The sequence below is a fragment of the Electrona antarctica genome (genome assembly GCF_951216825.1).
Source record: "Electrona antarctica genome assembly, chromosome: 24".
NCBI classification, from domain to species: Eukaryota; Metazoa; Chordata; class Actinopteri; order Myctophiformes; family Myctophidae; genus Electrona; species Electrona antarctica.
In genome coordinates this window covers 1,762,132-1,784,406 of record NC_136803.1, presented here as the reverse complement: position 1 = coordinate 1,784,406, position 22,275 = coordinate 1,762,132, and the positions used below count along the sequence as shown (strand labels likewise).

At 44.8% G+C, this 22,275-nt stretch overlaps 1 protein-coding gene and 2 long non-coding RNA genes across 4 annotated transcripts in view; 1 reads left to right on the top strand and 2 right to left on the bottom strand.

Moving 5' to 3' along the window:
• The window catches only part of LOC306916859 (sorting nexin-14-like), a 35,989-nt gene extending 26,778 nt beyond the window's left edge, over nt 1-9,211 (bottom strand). The window contains exons 1-4 of one of the 2 annotated variants that reach the window (XM_079494928.1): nt 9,156-9,211; nt 8,374-8,544; nt 3,806-3,990; nt 3,047-3,167 (exon numbers count right to left, since the gene is read on the bottom strand). In XM_079494928.1, coding sequence (XP_079351054.1) covers nt 3,047-3,167; nt 3,806-3,942 — 258 coding nt within the window. In that variant the 5' untranslated portion in view covers nt 3,943-3,990; nt 8,374-8,544; nt 9,156-9,211. Of the gene's footprint in view, nt 1-73; nt 304-3,046; nt 3,168-3,805; nt 3,991-8,373; nt 8,545-9,155 lie in introns of those variants that run through there. The other variant, XM_079494929.1, reaches the window with a different exon arrangement.
• LOC306916878 lies at nt 299-1,391 on the top strand. Its single transcript, XR_013789037.1, has 4 exons — nt 299-574; nt 658-751; nt 837-905; nt 1,062-1,391. It is a non-coding gene; the product is annotated as an uncharacterized lncRNA (long non-coding RNA).
• LOC306916882 lies at nt 1,511-2,366 on the bottom strand. Its single transcript, XR_013789042.1, has 4 exons — nt 2,337-2,366; nt 2,171-2,260; nt 1,994-2,062; nt 1,511-1,837 (listed from the first exon to the last, which is right to left on the bottom strand). It is a non-coding gene; the product is annotated as an uncharacterized lncRNA (long non-coding RNA).
• Nucleotides 9,212-22,275: the final 13,064 nt, after the last annotated feature.

The window sequence follows — 22,275 nt, the reverse complement described above, 5'->3', positions numbered from 1 at the left end:
TCCAAGACTTCAAAACATCCAACGCCACTTCACAGGATCCTAAAATAACATCCTTTCAATCACTCTATCATACCATTCATTGTGTAATCAGTGGGACAGTCCCACTGGGACTGGGAACCAATACGTTTCATAGCACCACCCCCTCAGCTCAGCATATAGGGTAGCTGGCCAGGCATAGGGAATAGGCGGTGTTTTACCCAGGTTGTTTCCTGTTCCAGTCAGGCTGTTGGGTGGTGTTTTGTTTGTGCTCGTAGCAATAGCATCGAGGTAAGCTCTTGGTTTTACTAATATAGGGTTACCTGTCTCTAGGTTGATTTATGTCAACAACCTCCAGTTTATTTATTCTTTTTCTTCGTCAGAAACTGTGGAGCTCTGATCTAGTGACAGCCCTGTCAGCGTGTGTGTGTACACAGTTCAGAGAAACCAAGATAGGCTTGCCTCATACCGCAACAGCACAAACGAGCCGTTACGTTAAATTGTCTCCCAGTTAATTATGCAAATGCTTGTCTCGTTGTTAGACGCAGCGGCGAACGAGCCGGCTAATGTGTGTGCGTGTACACACCAGAGTCTTGAGGTAGGCTTCCGTCCGTATTTTGACAGCATAAAAGTTTGTGTTTGATGAATGACGTGTGTCCTCATGATACGTTTGTTACACAGACGGTGTTTCTACCCAGTAATACACTGACAAGAGCCTGGCTAGCGTGGTGTCCGTTGTGCGTGTGTGTGTAAGCCGACACACCAGAGTTTAGAGGTAGGCTTACGTCCATACTGCGACAGCATAGCAGTCTTTGTTATGAGTAAAATGCAAGTCCTCATGACATGTTTATATTACACAGACGGTGTCCCGACCGAGCAAACACTGACTGTTTTACCAACAACCTGGATGCCCTGATCACCTTAACAGGGTATGTGCTCATTAGCAGTACAAAGTACATTTAATGCATGTTATGTATGATTGTTTGGCTACCTCAGCGTTGTACTCAGAATCTGAGTACAACCATGAAAGCGCTTTAACTATATGGTAAATCATGAGGCTAATTGAGGTTTGTGTTCCATTACAGATTGGACCTCATACTGTGAACCGCTGTTCTTTTTATCTTTTTTGTTTTGAATTCAAGTCTATGCTGCTATAGTTTTTATGTTTTTGTACTAGATCACACCCAAGTGGTGTTTTTAGAAGGGTCCTCACTTTTACTGCTCTAACCAAGGAGTTAACTAGTTAACCGCCAAAGACGGATATATTGGTTTAAGGATTATATTGCAGAGTTGCACTCAAGGACTACTGTCCCTTTTTACAGTGTGGTGTTCTTTTTGGCTTTTAGCCTTTTAGTGTTATTTTGCAGTGTTTAATGCCAACCATATTTGGCTCAGAGTGCTATTGCGTTTCTTTGCAGTGCTTAACGGTGTGTCTATGGACATAGGAAATGAGTGCATCCTAGTGCAATTGATTCAAATCCCAAAAGGGATTTGAATCAATTGCACTAGGATGCACTCATTAAGCACTGCAAAGAAACGCAATAGCACTCTGAGCCAAATATGGTTGGCATTAAACACTGCAAAATAACACTAAAAGGCTAAAAGCCAAAAAGAACACCACACTGTAAAAAGGGACAGTAGTCCTTGAGTGCAACTCTGCAATATAATCCTTAAACCAATATATCCGTCTTTGGCGGTTAACTAGTTTTAACTCCTTGGTTAGAGCAGTAAAAGTGAGGACCCTTCTAAAAACACCACTTGGGTGTGATCTAGTACAAAAACATAAAAACTATAGCAGCATAGACTTGAATTCAAAACAAAAAAGATAAAAAGAACAGCGGTTCACAGTATGAGGTCCAATCTGTAATGGAACACAAACCTCAATTAGCCTCATGATTTACCATATAGTTAAAGCGCTTTCATGGTTGTACTCAGATTCTGAGTACAACGCTGAGGTAGCCAAACAATCATACATAACATGCATTAAATGTACTTTGTACTGCTAATGAGCACATACCCTGTTAAGGTCATCAGGGCATCCAGGTTGTTGGTAAAACAGTCAGTGTTTGCTCGGTCGGGACACCGTCTGTGTAATATAAACATGTCATGAGGACTAATATAAACATATCATGAGGACTTGCATTTTACTCATAACAAAGACTGCTATGCTGTCGCAGTATGGCCGTAAGCCTACCTCTAAACTCTGGTGTGTCGGCTTACACACGCACAACGGACACCACGCTAGCCAGGCTCTTGTCAGTGTATTACTGGGTAGAAACACCGTCTGTGTAACAAACGTATCATGAGGACACACATCAAACACAAACTTTTATGCTGTCAAAATACGGACGGAAGCCTACCTCAAGACTCTGGTGTGTACACGCACACACATTAGCCGGCTCGTTCGCCGCTGCGTCTAACAACGAGACAAGCATTTGCATAATTAACTGGGAGACAATTTAACGTAACGGCTCGTTTGTGCTGTTGCGGTATGAGGCAAGCCTATCTTGGTTTCTCTGAACTGTGTACACACACACGCTGACAGGGCTGTCACTAGATCAGAGCTCCACAGTTTCTGACGAAGAAAAAGAATAAATAAACTGGAGGTTGTTGACATAAATCAACCTAGAGACAGGTAACCCTATATTAGTAAAACCAAGAGCTTACCTCGATGCTACGAGCACAAACAAAACACCACCCAACAGCCTGACTGGAACAGGAAACAACCTGGGTAAAACACCGCCTATTCCCTATGCCTGGCCAGCTACCCTATATGCTGAGCTGAGGGGGTGGTGCTATGAAACGTATTGGTTCCCAGTCCCAGTGGGACTGTCCCACTGATTACAATTGTAAAGGACATTTCTGATTGACCCATTTTGGGCGGGAACCCCTTTTGGTGTTAGCATTATGTTATGCTTTAGCTATTGAAAAATCAAAGAACGACTGACGGAAACATAGCTTTTTCAGAAAACTGTCAGGATGTAGAAGACATTTTTAGAATCTGATCGCAGGTCAAATTGTGTTAACTCATTCACTGAGGACATCCCTCTATCAGTGACCTTCGACCTACCTTGATCTTTGGCTTGATGGAAACAACAAAGTTGGGGAGCAGCGTCTCGGGTCCCAGAAGGCAGTAGAACGTCACCATGCCAGCCAGAAAGGACCAAAATCCCATAATGATGTGTATATATCTGTGAACACAAGAAATCACTGTCGTCAAAAAGAAACTACAGCAATGATCAAGCTACATGATGCCTTTACGGCATCATGTACGGCCCACAGTCGGGCGACTGTGGCTCAAGAGGTAGAGCAGGTCGTCCAATGATCCATGGGTCGGCGGTTCAAATCCCGGCTCCTCCTGGCTACATGTCAAAGTGTCCTTGGGCAAGACACTGAACCCCAAATTGCTCCCGATGTGCTGGTTGGTACCTTGCATGGCTTCCGCCGCAATCGGTGTATGAATGTGTGTGTGAATGGGTGAACGTAATGCACAATCTATGTAAAGCGCCTTGGATAAAGGTGCTATATAAATTTACCATTTACGGCTATTACAAGAATTAACCCATTCTGGATGGGAACACGTTTTGGTGTTTTAACTAAGCATTATGTTATACTTTAGCTATTGAAAAATAGCAGATCTACAAGCTCGTAGCGCGCCACCGAGTGGCGCGCTGCGAGCTTGTAGGTCTGCTATTTTTGAAAAATCGTGAAAATGTGGCACAAGTCTTTGAATATATATTCTTTCAGAAGACTTTATTTATTTCGACGTCAGGCCTATTTAAGCAATATAAGTAAGTAAGTAAGTATGTTGTGTGGCCCAGTAGCCTACCTGTTGAACAGGACCGTGGACAGCACCAGAACCAGCAAGAGGAAGCAGAGCAGCGGGTACTGGCGGCCCACTTCTCTGAGCCGGTCCAGCTTCAACCATCGTCTCGTTTTCTGCAGATAAACTTGGAAGGATCCCATTATCGTTGCTCTGTATGTGTATCAATCTATTGCTGTACAAACAGAATGCTGGAAACAGAAGTGAAAAAAGACCCCATAAAAATCCACGTCCATTAATAAAAGGTGTGTGTACAGACAGACATACTAGGAGCTGTGACAGAAATTAAGTAGCCACAATTGCCGTCTTATAGCTAGTTTTCCATGGTGGACAGGAGGACTGGACATTAATATACTAGCTCGTAGCTACGTTCAATGTCAGCAGTGCATGCAGTCAGTGCACATACCTGTAGGCTCCCCGCTGTGCCAACAGTCAGTGCACATACCTGTAGGCTCCCCACTGTGCCAACAGTCAGTGCACATACCTGTAGGCTACACGCTGTGCCAAGCAGTCAGTGCACATACCTGTAGGCTACACGCTGTGCCAAGCAGTCAGTGCACATACCTGTAGGCTACACGCTGTGCCAAGCAGTCAGTGCACATACCTGTAGGCTCCCCGCTGTGCCAAGCAGTCAGTGCACATACCTGTAGGCTCCACACTGTGCCAAGCAGCACGGGTTGAGAGGACACAGAGAGGACAGGTGGAAGTGAAGTACACACAATCTCTCTCCCCCTCTCTCTCTCCCCCTCTCCCCCTCTCTCTCTCTCTTCTCTCTCTCTCTCTCTCTCAGATCAATTGAATAGCACTAGTATACATTACAGTAGTGGACCACACACAACTATACTGCCCTACAAACAAAGCCAAAGTGCGGTAACTACGTAATTGTTTTGTTGACACATTGAATCATTTGTCTCAAAAGGTCAAATGAGCCTTTGACATTTTCTCATGGCATTAACCCATTTTGGGCGGGAACCCCTTTTGGTGTAAGCATTATGTTATGCTTTAGCTATTGAAAAATAGCAGATCTACAAGCTCAGTGTGGCGCGCTATGAGCTTGTAGGTCTGCTATTTTTGAAGAATTGTGAAAAGTGACATGAAAGTGTTTGAGAAGAAAACAGTCAGGATTTAGAAGACATTTGCAGAATTGTTCCCAGGTTAATGGGTTAAAAGCTAATTTGAATTGAATTGAATGCACACAAGTATCTCCGGCCTATCCTATAGTTAGGCCTACAACATCTGACCTGCTGGTCTGCCATCATGCTCACTCCAACCCCTACAACTCCACAATAATGTGGGATATGTTCACATCTACCCCTTCCCGAGTTCCCTTCACTGACCTTCTGGTGTTGCCGTCTCATACAATTCAATACACTGGTGGTGATGACCTACTCAAGACCATGATCAATACGCTGGTGATGATGACCTACACAAGACCATGATCAATACGCTGGTGATGATGACCTACACAAGACCATGATCAATACGCTGGTGATGATGACCTACACAAGACCATGATCAATACGCTGGTGATGATGACCTACACAAGACCATGATCAATACGCTGGTGATGATGACCTACACAAGACCATGATCAATACGCTGGTGATGACCTACACAAGACCATGATCAATACGCTGGTGGTGATGACCTACACAAGACCATGATCAATACGCTGGTGATGACCTACACAAGACCATGATCAATACGCTGGTGATGATGACCTACACAAGACCATGATCAATACGCTGGTGGTGATGACCTACACAAGACCATGATCAATACGCTGGTGGTGATGACCTACACAAGACCATGATCAAAGGCATGTCACCCTTACCTTCAGGAAAACTTGACACTTGAACACAACTCGCTCACTGTATAACAAAATGTAAAGTAAAAGTAAAAGTAAAAACTTCTATAGACTGAGACTTAGGGAAACATTTTTCTTATCATGCTCATAAAGTGCTCTGTGCTCAAAGTGCACAGAGCACTTTATAAAATAAAATAAAAGGAAAAATGTTTCCCTAAGTCTCAGTCTATAGAAGTCTTTACTTCATTTTAATATACAGTGAGCGAGTCGTGTTCGGTCAAGTTTTCCTCTATGTTTTTTAAACCAGGGGTTCTCAACCCGTGGGTCGCGACCCCTCGGGGGGTCGCCAAATTATTTTAGGGGGTCCCCAAATTATTTAAAAAAAAAGAAAAAAAAAAAGATTTTTTTTACATTTTATTTTCACGATTTTTCAAAAATAGCAGACCTACAAGCTCGTAGCGCGCCACTCGGTGGCGCGCTATGAGCTTGTAGATCTGCTATTTTTCAATAGCTAAATTATAACATAATGCTTAAAACACCAAAAGGGGTTCCCGCCCAAAATGGGTTAAGGTTATTGTAGCAGTCAATTTATATTGGGGGTCGGGAGGGGGCGGGGCGGGGGTCCCGAGACATTGCCAAAGCATTTCCAGGGGTCCCCGGCCAAAAACGTTGAGAACCCCTGTTTTAAACCACCGCTCCTGTAGTTAAGTTTGAAAAAAAGGACAAAGAAAGGAGCAACAGTTTTCTCAGTGCACCCTGACCTTCAGTACATGATCCCCCATTTTCTACCAGAGTCTAAAAACACTGAATCACTATCATAAGCACTGTAAAACAATGCTACACGACTACACCTGGTCGTGAAAGATTGTCACTATACCGATATTAACCCACTTTGACCTGAGATCAGATTCTAAAAATGTCTTCTACATCCTGACAGTTTTCTGAAAAAGCTAGGTTTCTATGTCAGTCGTTCTTCGATTTTTCAAAAATAGCAGACCTACAAGCTCGTAGCGCGCCACTCGGTGGCGCGCTACGAGCTTGTAGGTCTGCTATTTTTGAGTGGTGTAAACCACTCCTACAACTGGCTTTGTTAGTGCGCAAAAAATGAGCATGGTTGCTACGGTCACCCAGTTCACCCGGGTGTGATTTCATTACGTCAGAGCTGATTTCATTACGTCAGAGCTGATCAGGCTATATAATACCTTACACCACTCAGTTCACACGGGTGTGATTTTTTGAATAGCTAAAGCATAACATAATGCTAACACCAAAAGGGGTTCCCGCCACAAAATGGGTTTTAAAACATCCAATCCATTATTTGTAGAACTATCAAGTGTCCAGGAGGAGAACAGCCCATGTCAGTTTATCCATCACCCTCTACACCATGGGTTCCCAAAGTGGGGTCCGGGGACCCCTAGGGGTACTTGAGGGAGTTCCAGGGGGTACCTAGCTCAATTAGAGATATACCGGTATAGGAACCAAATGGACCCTTATGGGTCTGTAACTCAGAGAGACCCTAACGGGTCCATTTGGTTCCATTTGTACACTCAGAGTTAAATTAACAGTGGTTTTACAATATAAATCGGGGTACCAGAGATAGAAATGCCATTAAATCGGGCGTCCGTAGCATAATGCGTGTGAAACTGGGAGTCCATGAAATTAATATGTTTCGGAATCACTGCTAGAGCCGTAAAAAAACCCTCCCTTATCGGGGTCACTGCCATATGTTTTCAAATGGGGGGTCCGTGGCCTAATAAATGTTGATTTGGGGGTCCTTGACACGAACAGGTTTGGGAACAGCTGCTCTACTCATCACATCATCCTGTACTAATGGAAGCCCCAACCTGTAAGTCATGGTGTGGTCATTTGCAGTATCGTTAGAACAAGTCCGTTTTCGAGGTGCTACAGGGCTTGCAATGCTAAGATGCACAACTCCACAACAGTGGAGTTTATGTTCTACACATTCTCACTGACTACAACTTGCCAAATATAATAGTAGTAGGGACGACGACTACCATATCGACTCACTGAAAACAAGACAGTGTTACCATTAAAAACATTGAAACCAAGTTTAACTAATTTTAGGCGGGAACCCCTTTTGGTGTTAGCATTATGTTATGCTTTAGCTCAGGGCTGGGCAACTTTGACGATGGAGAGGGCCACTATATTTCCACACTCACTCCCTAGGGCCATATATTACTAAAAATATATTACTAAAAATAGCCGATCTACAAGCTCAAAACGCGTCGCAGCGCGACGCGTTTTGAGCTTGTAGATCGGCAATTTTTTGCTATATTCGAATTGAAATCCTGAAAATGAAATTTTTTATGTAATTTCAAATGCCTTTAATTATACTTGTGTTGAGCAATGAGCTACTAATTTAGACTGAAGTAATTAAAGCGGGTCATGTTTGCATGTCGTAGAATTTTAACAGCTGAAATCAATATTATATCAGTTTTCTGACATTAACCTGAGGGCCACATTAAGTGAAGGTGGGGGCCGCATGTGGCCCCCGGGCCGCCAGTTGCCCACCCCTGCTTTAGCTATTGAAAAATAGCAGATCTACAAGCTCATAGCACGCCACCGAGTGGCGCGCTACGAGCTTGTAGGTCTGCTATTTTTGAAAAATCGAAAGAACGACTGACATAGAAACATAGCTTTTTCAGAAAACTGTCAGGATGTAGAAGACATTTATAGAATCTGATCTCAGGTCAGAATGGGTTAAAACACAGACAAGGAAGGCACACCTGGCGACACAGGCACTCACTCAGCTGTTGCCTCGCTCAGGCACATCTCACAGGGGTCAAGCCAGGGGTCAAGCCGCCTCAGCGCCTTCCGAGTTGCCCACCAATAGGATGGGAATCAGCTACGATCCTTCTGTCGCCAACACGGTATGCGAAAGGGCATCCTCTGTGCCAGGATCGGACGCCAAAGGTACCTAAACCAAGCATCGAACAAGTAGGAAGGACATGATGTAAGACTGAAGCAGATCGGAGATCGGACATACTTTCATTTAACTCATTTAGACCCGACATCGACATTTAAAAAAAATATTTTTTTCCTGAAAAACCTCATGTTTCTAATTCTATATCAGTGTAGTTCTCAAGATTTCATGTCAAGGACCCCAAAAATTATATGTAATATAATCAGTTTATCCATCACAGTTCCAGGGACCTCTCCAGAAGCAAAGATTTGAGTTAAAAACTGAAACTCTGAAAGAATATATTGAAAGATTTGAGGCACATTTTCATGATTTTTCAAAAAATAGCAGATCTACAAGCTCATAGCGCGGCACTCGGTGCCGCGCTATGAGCTTGTAGATCTGCTATTTTTCAACAGCTAAAGCATAACATAATGCTTAAAACACCAAAAGGGGTTCCTGCACAGAATGGGTTAACTTGTTAATCTGGTCTGTAAAAATATTGTTAAGTACCTCTACCGTCATACTATACAATGTAGTATACATCCATAACTCATCAAACATTTGTAGCACTACCTTCTAGGATCCCATGGTGAATTCACATACAGATAAAGTGTGAGACCTTTTACCTTGTAGAGGAGACATGCAAAGAAAAGACTGCTTACATCCACCTCCAACAATCTTCCAACAGTCTGAGTTCATCTGATGGTGTCGTCAATCACAACTATGAAAGAGGTGTGACGTCAAAGTGTTCCAACCTGTCAGGTGACATTGTTTCTCTATGAATCGAGGCCAGAAAGAGGCCTGGTCCCCCTCCGTTCACCTCCCAGGCTGGCAGGGGCCGGGCAGTACATCGTTGTTGAGTGGTGCAACCACTCCCTTACGTAGCTGTGTGTGTTGAGTGGTGCAACCACTCCCTTACGGAGCTGTGTGTCTCCCTTACGGAGCTGTGTGTGTTGAGTGGTGCAACCTCACCCTTATGGAGCTGTGTGTGTTGAGTGGTGCAACCACTCCTTACGGAGCTATGTGTGTTGAGTGGTGCATCCACTCCCTTACGGAGCTATGTGTGTTGAGTGGTGCAACCACTCCTTACGGAGCTATGTGTGTTGAGTGGTGCATCCACTCCCTTACGGAGCTATGTGTGTTGAGTGGTGCAACCACTCCCTTACGTAGCTGTGTGTGTTGAGTGGTGCATCCACTCCCTTACGGAGCTATGTGTGTTGAGTGGTGCAACCACTCCCTTACGTAGCTATGTGTGTTGAGTGGTGCATCCACTCCCTTACGGAGCTATGTGTGTTGAGTGGTGCAACCACTCCCTTATGGAGCTGTGTGTGTTGAGTGGTGCAACCACTCCCTTACGTAGCTGTGTGTGTTGAGTGGTGCATCCACTCCCTTACGGAGCTATGTGTGTTGAGTGGTGCATCCACTCCCTTACGGAGCTATGTGTGTTGAGTGGTGCAACCACTCCCTTACGTAGCTATGTGTGTTGAGTGGTGCATCCACTCCCTTACGGAGCTATGTGTGTTGAGTGGTGCAACCACTCCCTTACGTAGCTGTGTGTGTTGAGTGGTGCAACCTCACCCTTATGGAGCTGTGTGTGTTGAGTGGTGCAACCACTCCCTTACGTAGCTATGTGTGTTGAGTGGTGCAACCACTCCCTTACGTAGCTGTGTGTGTTGAGTGGTGCAACCACTCCCTTACGTAGCTGTGTGTGTTGAGTGGTGCATCCACTCCCTTACGGAGCTATGTGTGTTGAGTGGTGCAACCACTCCCTTACGGAGCTATGTGTGTTGAGTGGTGCAACCACTCCCTTACGTAGCTGTGTGTGTTGAGTGGTGCATCCACTCCCTTACGGAGCTATGTGTGTTGAGTGGTGCAACCACTCCCTTACGTAGCTATGTGTGTTGAGTGGTGCATCCACTCCCTTACGGAGCTATGTGTGTTGAGTGGTGCAACAACTCCCTTATGGAGCTGTGTGTGTTGAGTGGTGCAACCACTCCCTTACGTAGCTATGTGTGTTGAGTGGTGCAACCACTCCCTTATGGAACTATGTGTGTTGAGTGGTGCAACCACTCCCTTATGGAACTATGTGTGTTGAGTGGTGCAACCACTCCCTTATGGAACTATGTGTGTTGAGTGGTGCATCCACTCCCTTACGGAGCTATGTGTGTTGAGTGGTGCAACCACTCCCTTACGTAGCTGTGTGTGTTGAGTGGTGCATCCACTCCCTTACGGAGCTATGTGTGTTGAGTGGTGCAACCACTCCCTTACGTAGCTATGTGTGTTGAGTGGTGCATCCACTCCCTTACGGAGCTATGTGTGTTGAGTGGTGCATCCACTCCCTTACGGAGCTATGTGTGTTGAGTGGTGCAACCACTCCCTTACGTAGCTATGTGTGTTGAGTGGTGCATCCACTCCCTTACGGAGCTATGTGTGTTGAGTGGTGCAACCACTCCCTTACGTAGCTGTGTGTGTTGAGTGGTGCAACCACTCCTTATGGAGCTGTGTGTGTTGAGTGGTGCAACCACTCCTTATGGAGCTGTGTGTGTTGAGTGGTGCATCCACTCCCTTACGGAGCTATGTGTGTTGAGTGGTGCAACCACTCCCTTACGTAGCTGTGTGTGTTGAGTGGTGCAACCACTCCCTTATGGAGCTGTGTGTGTTGAGTGGTGCAACCTCTCCCTTATGGAGCTGTGTGTGTTGAGTGGTGCAACCTCTCCCTTATGGAGCTGTGTGTGTTGAGTGGTGCAACCACTCCCTTATGGAGCTGTGTGTGTTGAGTGGTGCAACCTCTCCCTTATGGAGCTGTGTGTGTTGAGTGGTGCAACCACTCCCTTATGGAGCTGTGTGTGTTGAGTGGTGCAACCACTCCCTTACGGAGATATGTGTGTTGAGTGGTGCAACCTCTCCCTTATGGAGCTGTGTGTGTTGAGTGGTGCAACCACTCCCTTGTGGAGCTGTGTGTGTTGAGTGGTGCAACCACTCCCTTGCGGAGCTATGTGTGTTGAGTGGTGCAACCACTCCCTTACGGAGCTGTGTGTGTTGAGTGGTGCCCTTACGGAGCTGTGTGTGTTGAGTGGTGCAACCACTCCCTTACGGAGCTGTGTGTCTCCCTTACGGAGCTGTGTGTCTCCCTTACGGAGCTATGTGTGTTGAGTGGTGCAACCACTCCCTTACGGAGCTGTGTGTGTTGAGTGGTGCCCTTACGGAGCTGTGTGTGTTGAGTGGTGCAACCACTCCCTTACGGAGCTATGTGTGTGGGTGGGTGTCTGGGTATGAGCACGAAAACAGCATGGTTGTTTTTCACCACCTGCACTCAACCTAACGCAAACACACATGCACGTATTAACTTTATATATGATGCTTTTGGGTGTGCCAGTACAGTACAGTGACAGTACAGTAGAGGGTACAGTAGAGGGCCCGCCACACGGTAACTCTGTCATTTCTCAACCGTTTCGGACGCGGGGCAGCACGCCGGAACCGGCCCACCCCCCTGGGCGCGTTCCTGGAGGTCTGGAACTCCCCCCCCCCACCCCTGGGGACCCCCACATGGTAACTCTGTAATTTCTCTACCATTTCAGATGCGGGGCGGCTCGGTGGAACCGGGCCGGCACCCTGGGTGCGTTCCTGTGGGTCTGGAACTCCCCCTTCCCCCCCGGGAACCCCCACACGTAGTTCCATCACTCACTTCACACGGGTGTGATTTTTATATAATCTTTCACTGGTATATTCTTTCCACCAGGTATGTTTGACCATGTGCCCCGGACACAAATGTACCGGAAATGTATTTGTTTTTTACAGTTAATAAATACCTTTTCTGACAACTTGTTCCAAACTATCCGAGGGGCAGGTCTATAGAGCGTCGCAGTCCCGCCTCCTACCATGGACCAGGAAATGATTCTCCGTTCATTTTCCTCATAGACATTTCAGAAAGTATTTATTTAAAGACGGTTACGCCTCTTTTTGTTGTTTTTCTTCTTTGTAATTATTTGTTTGGTCCAAAATATTGTTTGTGTTGTCATGACTCGAGTTGGCTTTGTCCGCGGCGTAACCGTCTTTAAATAAATACTTTAAGAAATGTCTATGGGAAAAATGCATTGAGTTTCATTTCCTGGTCCAGGGTAGGGGGCGGGACTGCGACGCTCTATAGTAGGATCCTGCAGCATTCATTTTTGAGCGGTACTTGACGGTGGAGCTGCATTTTAGTCTTAGCCAAAATACACTAGGATTGATTTGTCTGACGGGACTTAATTGCTCCAAAGGTCAGAAGCAATCTCAAGAATCAGCTTCTTTCTGCTCCTAAATGTCATAAACATCTGTATGGACAGAATTATTCCCAGAAACGTGTGTGGAGTGAGTGCAAACTATTGTGACATCACAGGTAAATGGAATTTGTACAGATACATAATTAGAATAGCTTTGTGGAACAGTGGTAACACCTTCTTTCCACACCGCCATTTTTGGCATAGTTCCCCCAAACTGTACACTCACATCTCAGCAAGCAAATGTATATGTTTGTGTGTTTTGTGTTTTCTTGCATACATGTGTATTGTCATGTGAAGAAATGTAAAAATAAAGTTTACAAAAAAAAAAAAATAGAATTGCTTGCCAGGAAGTAGCTCATAACATGTCTAAGGTGGATTTTTATGAAACAAAAACGTTACAGATTGAAAGAGGATAATTCAGGCTTTCCGTACAGCTGCAATGTTGGTGAGTTTGACGTTGTTTAACACATTTTGGGCGGGAACCCCTTTTGGTGTTTTAAACATTATATTATAATTTAGCTATTGAAAAATAGCAGATCTACAAGCTCATAGCGCGCCACCGAGTGGCGCGCTACGAGCTTGTAGGTCTGCTATTTTTGAAAAATCGTGAAAATGTGATTTTTTTTTAAATTTCAACATCAGGCCTAAAAGGGTTAATACCATCAGATAGCACTTTTCTGTTTGGATGAATGGGCTGTCAATGGATATCTGTCAATAAAGCTTGAGAGCTTATTTCCACTGAGGTCCTTTCAAGTGCATGTGTGTAAACGGAATGCCACCCGTCGGCATTCATTGCTACGTCATTTGTGTTGACATACAGTACACTACAGTAAAGGCCGATCATGCTCACAAGTCACAGTCAGTCCCCCCGTGTGGCATGTGCTGCAACACCCTTCCATCTCTATGCAGTTCACTGTAACAACCAATAGGGCATTCACTTCTAGTCATTGTTACTAGTTGACTAGTTGCCTAGTCGACTAGTTGTTTAACTACCTATTATGTAAAAAAAAAAAAAAAAAAAAAAAAAAAACGTATTTCTTTTTTTTATAAATATTTGTACATTTAAAACCTGATCTTGAGGCCTACAAAATCGGGGAAAAAAAATAAATAAAAAAAATAACCAGCAAGGTTGACTAGTGGATGTGCTCCCGCTTCGAATGGGATTCGAAGCGGGTGGGATTTACTAGTCGACTAGTAAACTAGTCGACTAGTTGCTTAATGCCCTATGAACCAAAGATAACCAAAAGCCTAAAATGTGTGCAGTAAAAAAGGATTTGATGCTGGGAGCCTGAGATCACCCAATTCGAACTTGGTCAAGCATTGTTTTCCGACAGCTGTGACAACTAATGCAGTGGTTCGCAAACTTTTTCATGTCAAGGACCCCCAAATTGACACTAATTAGCCCCGCAGACCCCCATTTGAAAAGATATGCCCGGGACCCCTGCAATAAGAGAAGATTTGTATGTCTCTAGCAGTGATTTTCAACTTGTTTAATTTCAAGGATCCCCCAGTTTGACATGCATTAGGCTACGGACCCCCATTTAACAGCATTTATATCTCTGGGACCCCCGATTTATATTGTAAAATATATGCTAATTTAACTCTCTGAGTTACAGACCCATAAGGGTCCATTTGGTTCCAAACTATCATTGAGCTGGGTCCCCCCTGGAACTCCCTCAGGTACCCCTGGGGGTCCCCCCTGGAACTCCCTCAAGTACCCCTGGGGGTCCCCCCTGGAACTCCCTCAGGTACCCCTGGGGGTCCCCCTGGAACTCCCTCAAGTACCCCTGGGGGTGACCCCTGGAACTCCCTACAGGTACCCCTGGGGGTCCCCCCTGGAACTCCCTCAGGTACCCCTGGGGGTCCCCCCTGGAACTCCCTCAGGTACCCCTGGGGGTCCCCCCTGGAACTCCCTCAAGTACCCCTGGGGGTCCCCCCTGGAACTCCCTACAGGTACCCCTGGGGGTCCCCCCTGGAACTCCCTCGGGTACCCCTGGGGGTCCCCCCTGGAACTCCCTCGGGTACCCCTGGGAGTCCCCCCTGGAACTCCCTCAAGTACCCCTGGGGGTCCCCCCTGGAACTCCCTCAGGTACCCCTGGGGGTCCCCCCTGGAACTCCCTCAGGTACCCCTGGGGGTCCGCCCTGGAACTCCCTACAGGTACCCCTGGGGGTCCCCCCTGGAACTCCCTCAGGTACCCCTGGGGGTCCCCCCTGGAACTCCCTACAGGTACCCCTGGGGGTCCCCCCTGGAACTCCCTCAGGTACCCCTGGGGGTCCCCCCTGGAACTCCCTCAGGTACCCCGGGTCCCCCCTGGAACTCCCTACGGTACCCCTGGGGGTCCCCCTGGAACTCCCTCAAGTACCCCTGGGGGTCCCCGGACCCCACTTTGGGTACCACTGAACTAATCTATCGTGCACCACCTCCCTTTTTGGAGTGTGTCATTCAGTGTGTCAACATCAGGTTTATGGTTGTTGTATTGTTGTAATCTAAGTACTGGAGGTAGTGTGTGCAGGCTGGGTGGTGTGTGACAATTACAGTACATTTCAAGCACAAACTCAATACAAAGGCTGTTAACTGTGAGTGGACGACCCAATTAAGCATTACACTTGACACGTGACAATAAGATATGAGACAGAATAACGTGCCTACTGCAGCAAGGCTGACCTTGCTGCCGCCGAGATGTCTCTCGTAGCCTATCTATAAAGTATGCTACAGTACCGGCAGTACACAATACATATCAAGTACACTGTATCTCAAGTTCAAGTACATAGACTAAGATGTACTGTGCATATGGGCTAATATCATAACAGTGGGCAGTATGCAAAACTCACTGCTGATGCAGCCTATTGAGGAACTGCCGTTCACGTTGTTCCCATTTTGCTCAGCTGCCTTCCCACTGAAAGGTTTGTGTTTTCATCATTTACACACAATGGAAGACAGCGCTCCACGGAACATGGCATTTTTCCTTGTCATACTTCAAATTCATGGCACGCATTTTAATATTTTCTACATTTTTTGGCAGCTTCTGTTTGTTTATTATGCTGGATATTTATTATTTATTTAAGTATGATTCTGGTGTCTTTGTTCATATTGTCATTTAATCCATTCTGGGCGGGAACCCCTTTTGGTGTTTAAAGCATTATGTTATACTTTAGCTATTGAAAAATAGCAGATCTACAAGCTTGTAGCGCGGCACCGAGTGGCGCACTATGAGCTTGTAGGTCTGCTATTTTTGAATTTTTTTTGACGTTTTTAACTCATATCTTTGCTTCTGGGGGGTCCCTGGAACAACATATTTTCAGATGGGGGTCGGCGGCCAAATACATATATTTTTGGGGGTCCTTGACATGAAAATGTTTCAGAACGAATGACATAGAAACATAGGGTATTTCAGAAAACTGTAAGGATTTAGAAGACATTTGTAGAATCGTCCTCAGGTCTAAACGGGTTAATTAACCACCTTTTTGTTTCCACAGAGGCCTCTTCTTCACCGCCACAACCTCGGAATGTTAGGGTGGAGTCGTATAATATGGGGGCTGTGTTGAAGTGGGAAGCACCTCCCAACCCACCCAAAGGTCTGGTGTACACAGCACAGCTCAGGTACGTATAATATGGGTGCTGTGTTGAAGTGGGGAGCACCTCCCAACCCACCCAGAGGTCTGGTGTACACAGCACAGCTCAGGTACGGTGTTAAAACCCATTTAGGCCTGACGTCGAAATTAAAAAAAAAAAAAAACGTTCGCTCTGAAAGAATATATATTCAAAGATTTGTGCCGCATTTTTACGATTTGTCAAAAATAGCAGACCTACGAGCTCGTAGCGCGCCACTCGGTGGCGCGCTATGAGCTTGTAGATCTGCTATTTTTCAATAGCTAAAGTATGACATAATGCTTAGTTAAAACACCAAAAGGGGTTCCCGTGGGGGCGGTGGGGGGGGATTCAGATTTTACGGTAAATGTGATACGACATACATGACACGTTTATCAAAGCTGTAATTGTCCGTTTACAGTAACTGTGCAGTCCAGCTTGATGCCTGTAGGCCTAGTATTGTTTCTGTGTGATATTATTACTACCATGGCCTAAGTTGAGAAAGAGAAAGAAAAGCAGATAAAAGAATAACACAAAGAGAATGAATAAAGTAATGAATGAAAGCTGTGTTGTGCATGTGATGCGAAAGGGAACGATGTATAGTTTACAGTTAGAACAAGTTAAAAGGTCATCATATGAGGAACCCAGACACATACAATGGACAACTTAATCTATGTTCCCCATTTCATCTGGGAAGCGTCATCACCACACATGCATGTGCACAAACACACATACTGTACTGGCACACATGCATGTGCACACACACACACACACACATACTGTACTGGCACATGTGCACAAGTGACAGCTTGTGAGAAGCTTACACATAAATTATCATTGTGACAAATTACAAAATACTATTTTGTATCAGCCACATGGCATTTTAAAAACATTATCTAAATGTTGAAATAAATATAATAAATGCCTAACGAAATTGTTATTCTTTTGTTTGACAGTGATGGCTTTGAGAGTGACGTTCCTTTGTGCCCAGAGGACATTCAGGCTCAAAGTCGACTACAGTGTGATATTGGTCCCAACATTAGCAGCTGTTTCGGACATTACAAGTTGAGAGTGAGAACGGAGCTGGGAGGAAGGAAATCCAAATGGTCCAACATTGAATTTGTTCCCCTGAAGGAAAGTGAGTCTATGGACTTTATGTTGATGTGCGAGTGGTGGAAAAAATAACTCGGATGTTGTTTTGCAGTGCTCTGGCTACACTTTAACCCATTTCGGGCGGGGTTTTAATTTCTGCTCTACTTTAGCTATTGAAAAATAGCAGATCTACAAGCTCATAGCGCGGCACCGGGTGCCGCGCTATGAGCTTGTAGCTCTGCTATTTTTTAGGTTTTTAACTGAAATCTTTGCTTCTGGGGGAGGGTCCCTGGAACGACATATCTTCAGATGGGGGTCGGCGGCCAATTACATATCATTTTTGGGGTCCTTGACATGAAATATTGAGCACCACTGATATAGAAACATGAGGTATTTGAGAAAACTGTCAGGATTTAGAAGACATTTGTAAAATTGAGAAAACTGTCAGGATTTAGAAGACATTTGTAAAATTGAAACGAAAAAAAAAGTCTTCTGAAAGAATATATATTCAAAGATTTGTGCCGCATTTTTAAGATTTTTCAAAAATAGCAGACCTACAAGCTCGTAGCGCGCCACTCGGTGGCGCGCTATGAGCTTGTAGATCTGCTATTTTTCAATAGCTAAAGTATAACATAATGCTTAGTTAAAACACCAAAAGGGGTTCCCGACCAGAATGGGTTAAACAAAGTAAATCTGTAATCGTTATAACTCAGTCATCTATTTACAGTTATCTTATGAAACAGTTCTGAAAAGGTGATACATCAATAATATGGTTAATAACAATATTAGTTTTACTGATAATAATAATTCCCAGACAATGCATATACTGCAACTGTCCTTCCCTGTCTGTGTCATCATGTGACGTCTGCCCTGCAGCTGTCATCGGTCCTCCAAAAGTGGCTTTGCGTGCAGTGGGTGGAGCCATAGAGATGACCATCGAAGACCCCCCGCTGAGGGTCTCCTCGCCACTGACCCTGTGCTACAGTAAAGTCACCTACGCTGTGAAGTACTGGGAAGAAGGCCAGGAGAATGACGTATGATCTATTCTAGAAGCTCTATAACAGGGGAAGAAGGCCAGGAGAATGACGTATGATCTATTCTAGAAGCTCTATAACAGGGGAAGAAGGCCAGGAGAATGATGTATGATCTATTCTAGAAGCTCTATAACAGGGGAAGAAGGCCAGGAGAATGACGTATGATCTATTCTAGAAGCTCTATAACAGGGGAAGAAGGCCAGGAGAATGACGTATGATCTATTCTAGAAGCTCTATAACAGGGGAAGAAGGCCAGGAGAATGACGTATGATCTATTCTAGAAGCTCTATAACAGGGGAAGAAGGCCAGGAGAATGACGTATGATCTATTCTAGAAGCTCTATAACAGGGGAAGAAGGCCAGGAGAATGACGTATGATCTATTCTAGAAGCTCTATAACAGGGGAAGAAGGCCAGGAGAATGACGTATGATCTATTCTAGAAGCTCTATAACAGGGGAAGAAGGCCAGGAGAATGACGTATGATCTATTCTAGAAGCTCTATAACAGGGGAAGAAGGCCAGGAGAATGACGTATGATCTATTCTAGAAGCTCTATAACAGGGGAAGAAGGCCAGGAGAATGACGTATGATCTATTCTAGAAGCTCTATAACAGGGGAAGAAGGCCAGGAGAATGACGTAGGATCTATTCTAGAAGCTCTATAACAGGGGAAGAAGGCCAGGAGAATGACGTATGATCTATTCTAGAAGCTCTTATAACAGGGGAAGAAGGCCAGGAGAATGACGTATGATCTATTCTAGAAGCTCTTATAACAGGGGAAGAAGGCCAGGAGAATGACGTATGATCTATTCTAGAAGCTCTATAACAGGGGAAGAAGGCCAGGAGAATGACGTATGATCTTTTCTAGAAGCTCTATAACAGGGGAAGAAGGCCAGGAGAATGACGTATGATCTATTCTAGAAGCTCTAAAACAGGGGAAGAATGCCAGGAGAATGACGTATGATATATTCTAGAAGCTCTTATAACAGGGGAAGAAGGCCAGGAGAATGACGTATGATCTATTCTAGAAGCTCTTATAACAGGGGAAGAAGGCCAGGAGAATGACGTATGATCTATTCTAGAAGCTCTATAACAGGGGAAGAAGGCCAGGAGAATGACGTATGATCTATTCTAGAAGCTCTATAACAGGGGAAGAAGGCCAGGAGAATGACGTATGATATATTCTAGAAGCTCTATAACAGGGGAAGAAGGCCAGGAGAATGACGTATGATATATTCTAGAAGCTCTATAACAGGGGAAGAAGGCCAGGAGAATGAAGTATGATCTATTCTAGAAGGCCAGGAGAATGACGTATGATCTATTCTAGAAGCTCTATAACAGGGGAAGAAGGCCAGGAGAATGACGTATGATCTATTCTAGAAGCTCTATAACAGGGGAAGAAGGCCAGGAGAATGACGTATGATATATTCTAGAAGCTCTATAACAGGGGAAGAAGACCAGGAGAATGACGTATGATCTATTCCAGAAGCTCTTATAACAGGGGAAGAAGGCCAGGAGAATGACGTATGATCTATTCTAGAAGCTCTTATAACAGGGGAAGAAGGCCAGGAGAATGATGTATGATCTATTCTAGAAGCTCTTATAACAGGGGAAGAAGGCCAGGAGAATGACGTATGATCTATTCTAGAAGCTCTATAACAGGGGAAGAAGGCCAGGAGAATGACGTATGATCTATTCTAGAAGCTCTAAAACAGGGGAAGAAGGCCAGGAGAATGACGTATGATCTATTCTAGAAGCTCTATAACAGGGGAAGAAGGCCAGGAGAATGACGTATGATCTATTCTAGAAGCTCTATAACAGGGGAAGAAGGCCAGGAGAATGACGTATGATCTATTCTAGAAGCTCTATAACAGGGGAAGAAGGCCAGGAGAATGACGTATGATCTATTCTAGAAGCTCTATAACAGGGGAAGAAGGCCAGGAGAATGACGTATGATCTATTCTAGAAGCTCTATAACAGGGGAAGAAGGCCAGGAGAATGACGTATGATCTATTCTAGAAGCTCTATAACAGGGGAAGAAGGCCAGGAGAATGACGTATGATCTATTCTAGAAGCTCTTATAACAGGGGAAGAAGGCCAGGAGAATGACGTATGATCTATTCTAGAAGCTCTTATAACAGGGGAAGAAGGCCAGGAGAATGACGTATGATCTATTATAGAAGCTCTATAACAGGGGAAGAAGGCCAGGAGAATGACGTATGATCTACTCTAGAAGCTCTTATAACAGGGGAAGAAGGCCAGGAGAATGACGTATGATCTATTCTAGAAGCTCTATAACAGGGGAAGAAGGCCAGGAGAATGACGTATGATCTATTCTAGAAGCTCTATAACAGGGGAAGAAGGCCAGGAGAATGACGTATGATCTATTCTAGAAGCTCTTATAACAGGGGAAGAAGGCCAGGAGAATGACGTATGATCTATTCTAGAAGCTCTATAACAGGGGAAGAAGGCCAAGAGAATGACGTATGATCTTTTCTAGAAGCTCTATAACAGGGGAAGAAGGCCAGGAGAATGACGTATGATCTATTCTAGAAGCTCTATAACAGGGGAAGAAGGCCAGGAGAATGAAGTATGATCTATTCTAGAAGGCCAGGAGAATGACGTATGATCTATTCTAGAAGCTCTATAACAGGGGAAGAAGGCCAGGAGAATGACGTATGATCTATTCTAGAAGCTCTTATAACAGGGGAAGAATGCCAGGAGAATGACGTATGATATATTCTAGAAGCTCTATAACAGGGGAAGAAGGCCAGGAGAATGACGTATGATATATTCTAGAAGCTCTATAACAGGGGAAGAAGGCCAGGAGAATGAAGTATGATCTATTCTAGAAGGCCAGGAGAATGACGTATGATCTATTCTAGAAGCTCTATAACAGGGGAAGAAGGCCAGGAGAATGACGTATGATCTATTCTAGAAGCTCTTATAACAGGGGAAGAAGGCCAGGAGAATGACGTATGATCTATTCTAGAAGCTCTTATAACAGGGGAAGAAGGCCAGGAGAATGACGTAGGATCTATTCTAGAAGCTCTATAACAGGGGAAGAAGGCCAGGAGAATGACGTATGATCTATTCTAGAAGCTCTTATAACAGGGGAAGAAGGCCAGGAGAATGACGTATGATCTATTCTAGAAGCTCTATAACAGGGGAAGAAGGCCAGGAGAATGACGTATGATCTATTCTAGAAGCTCTATAACAGGGGAAGAAGGCCAGGAGAATGACGTAGGATCTATTCTAGAAGCTCTATAACAGGGGAAGAAGGCCAGGAGAATGACGTATGATCTATTCTAGAAGCTCTTATAACAGGGGAAGAAGGCCAGGAGAATGACGTATGATCTATTCTAGAAGCTCTATAACAGGGGAAGAAGGCCAGGAGAATGACGTATGATCTATTCTAGAAGCTCTTATAACAGGGGAAGAAGGCCAGGAGAATGACGTATGATCTATTCTAGAAGCTCTTATAACAGGGGAAGAAGGCCAGGAGAATGACGTATGATCTATTCTAGAAGCTCTTATAACAGGGGAAGAAGGCCAGGAGAATGACGTATGATCTATTCTAGAAGCTCTATAACAGGGGAAGAAGGCCAGGAGAATGACGTATGATCTATTATAGAAGCTCTATAACAGGGGAAGAAGGCCAGGAGAATGACGTATGATCTATTATAGAAGCTCTATAACAGGGGAAGAAGGCCAGGAGAATGACGTATGATCTATTATAGAAGCTCTATAACAGGGGAAGAAGGCCAGGAG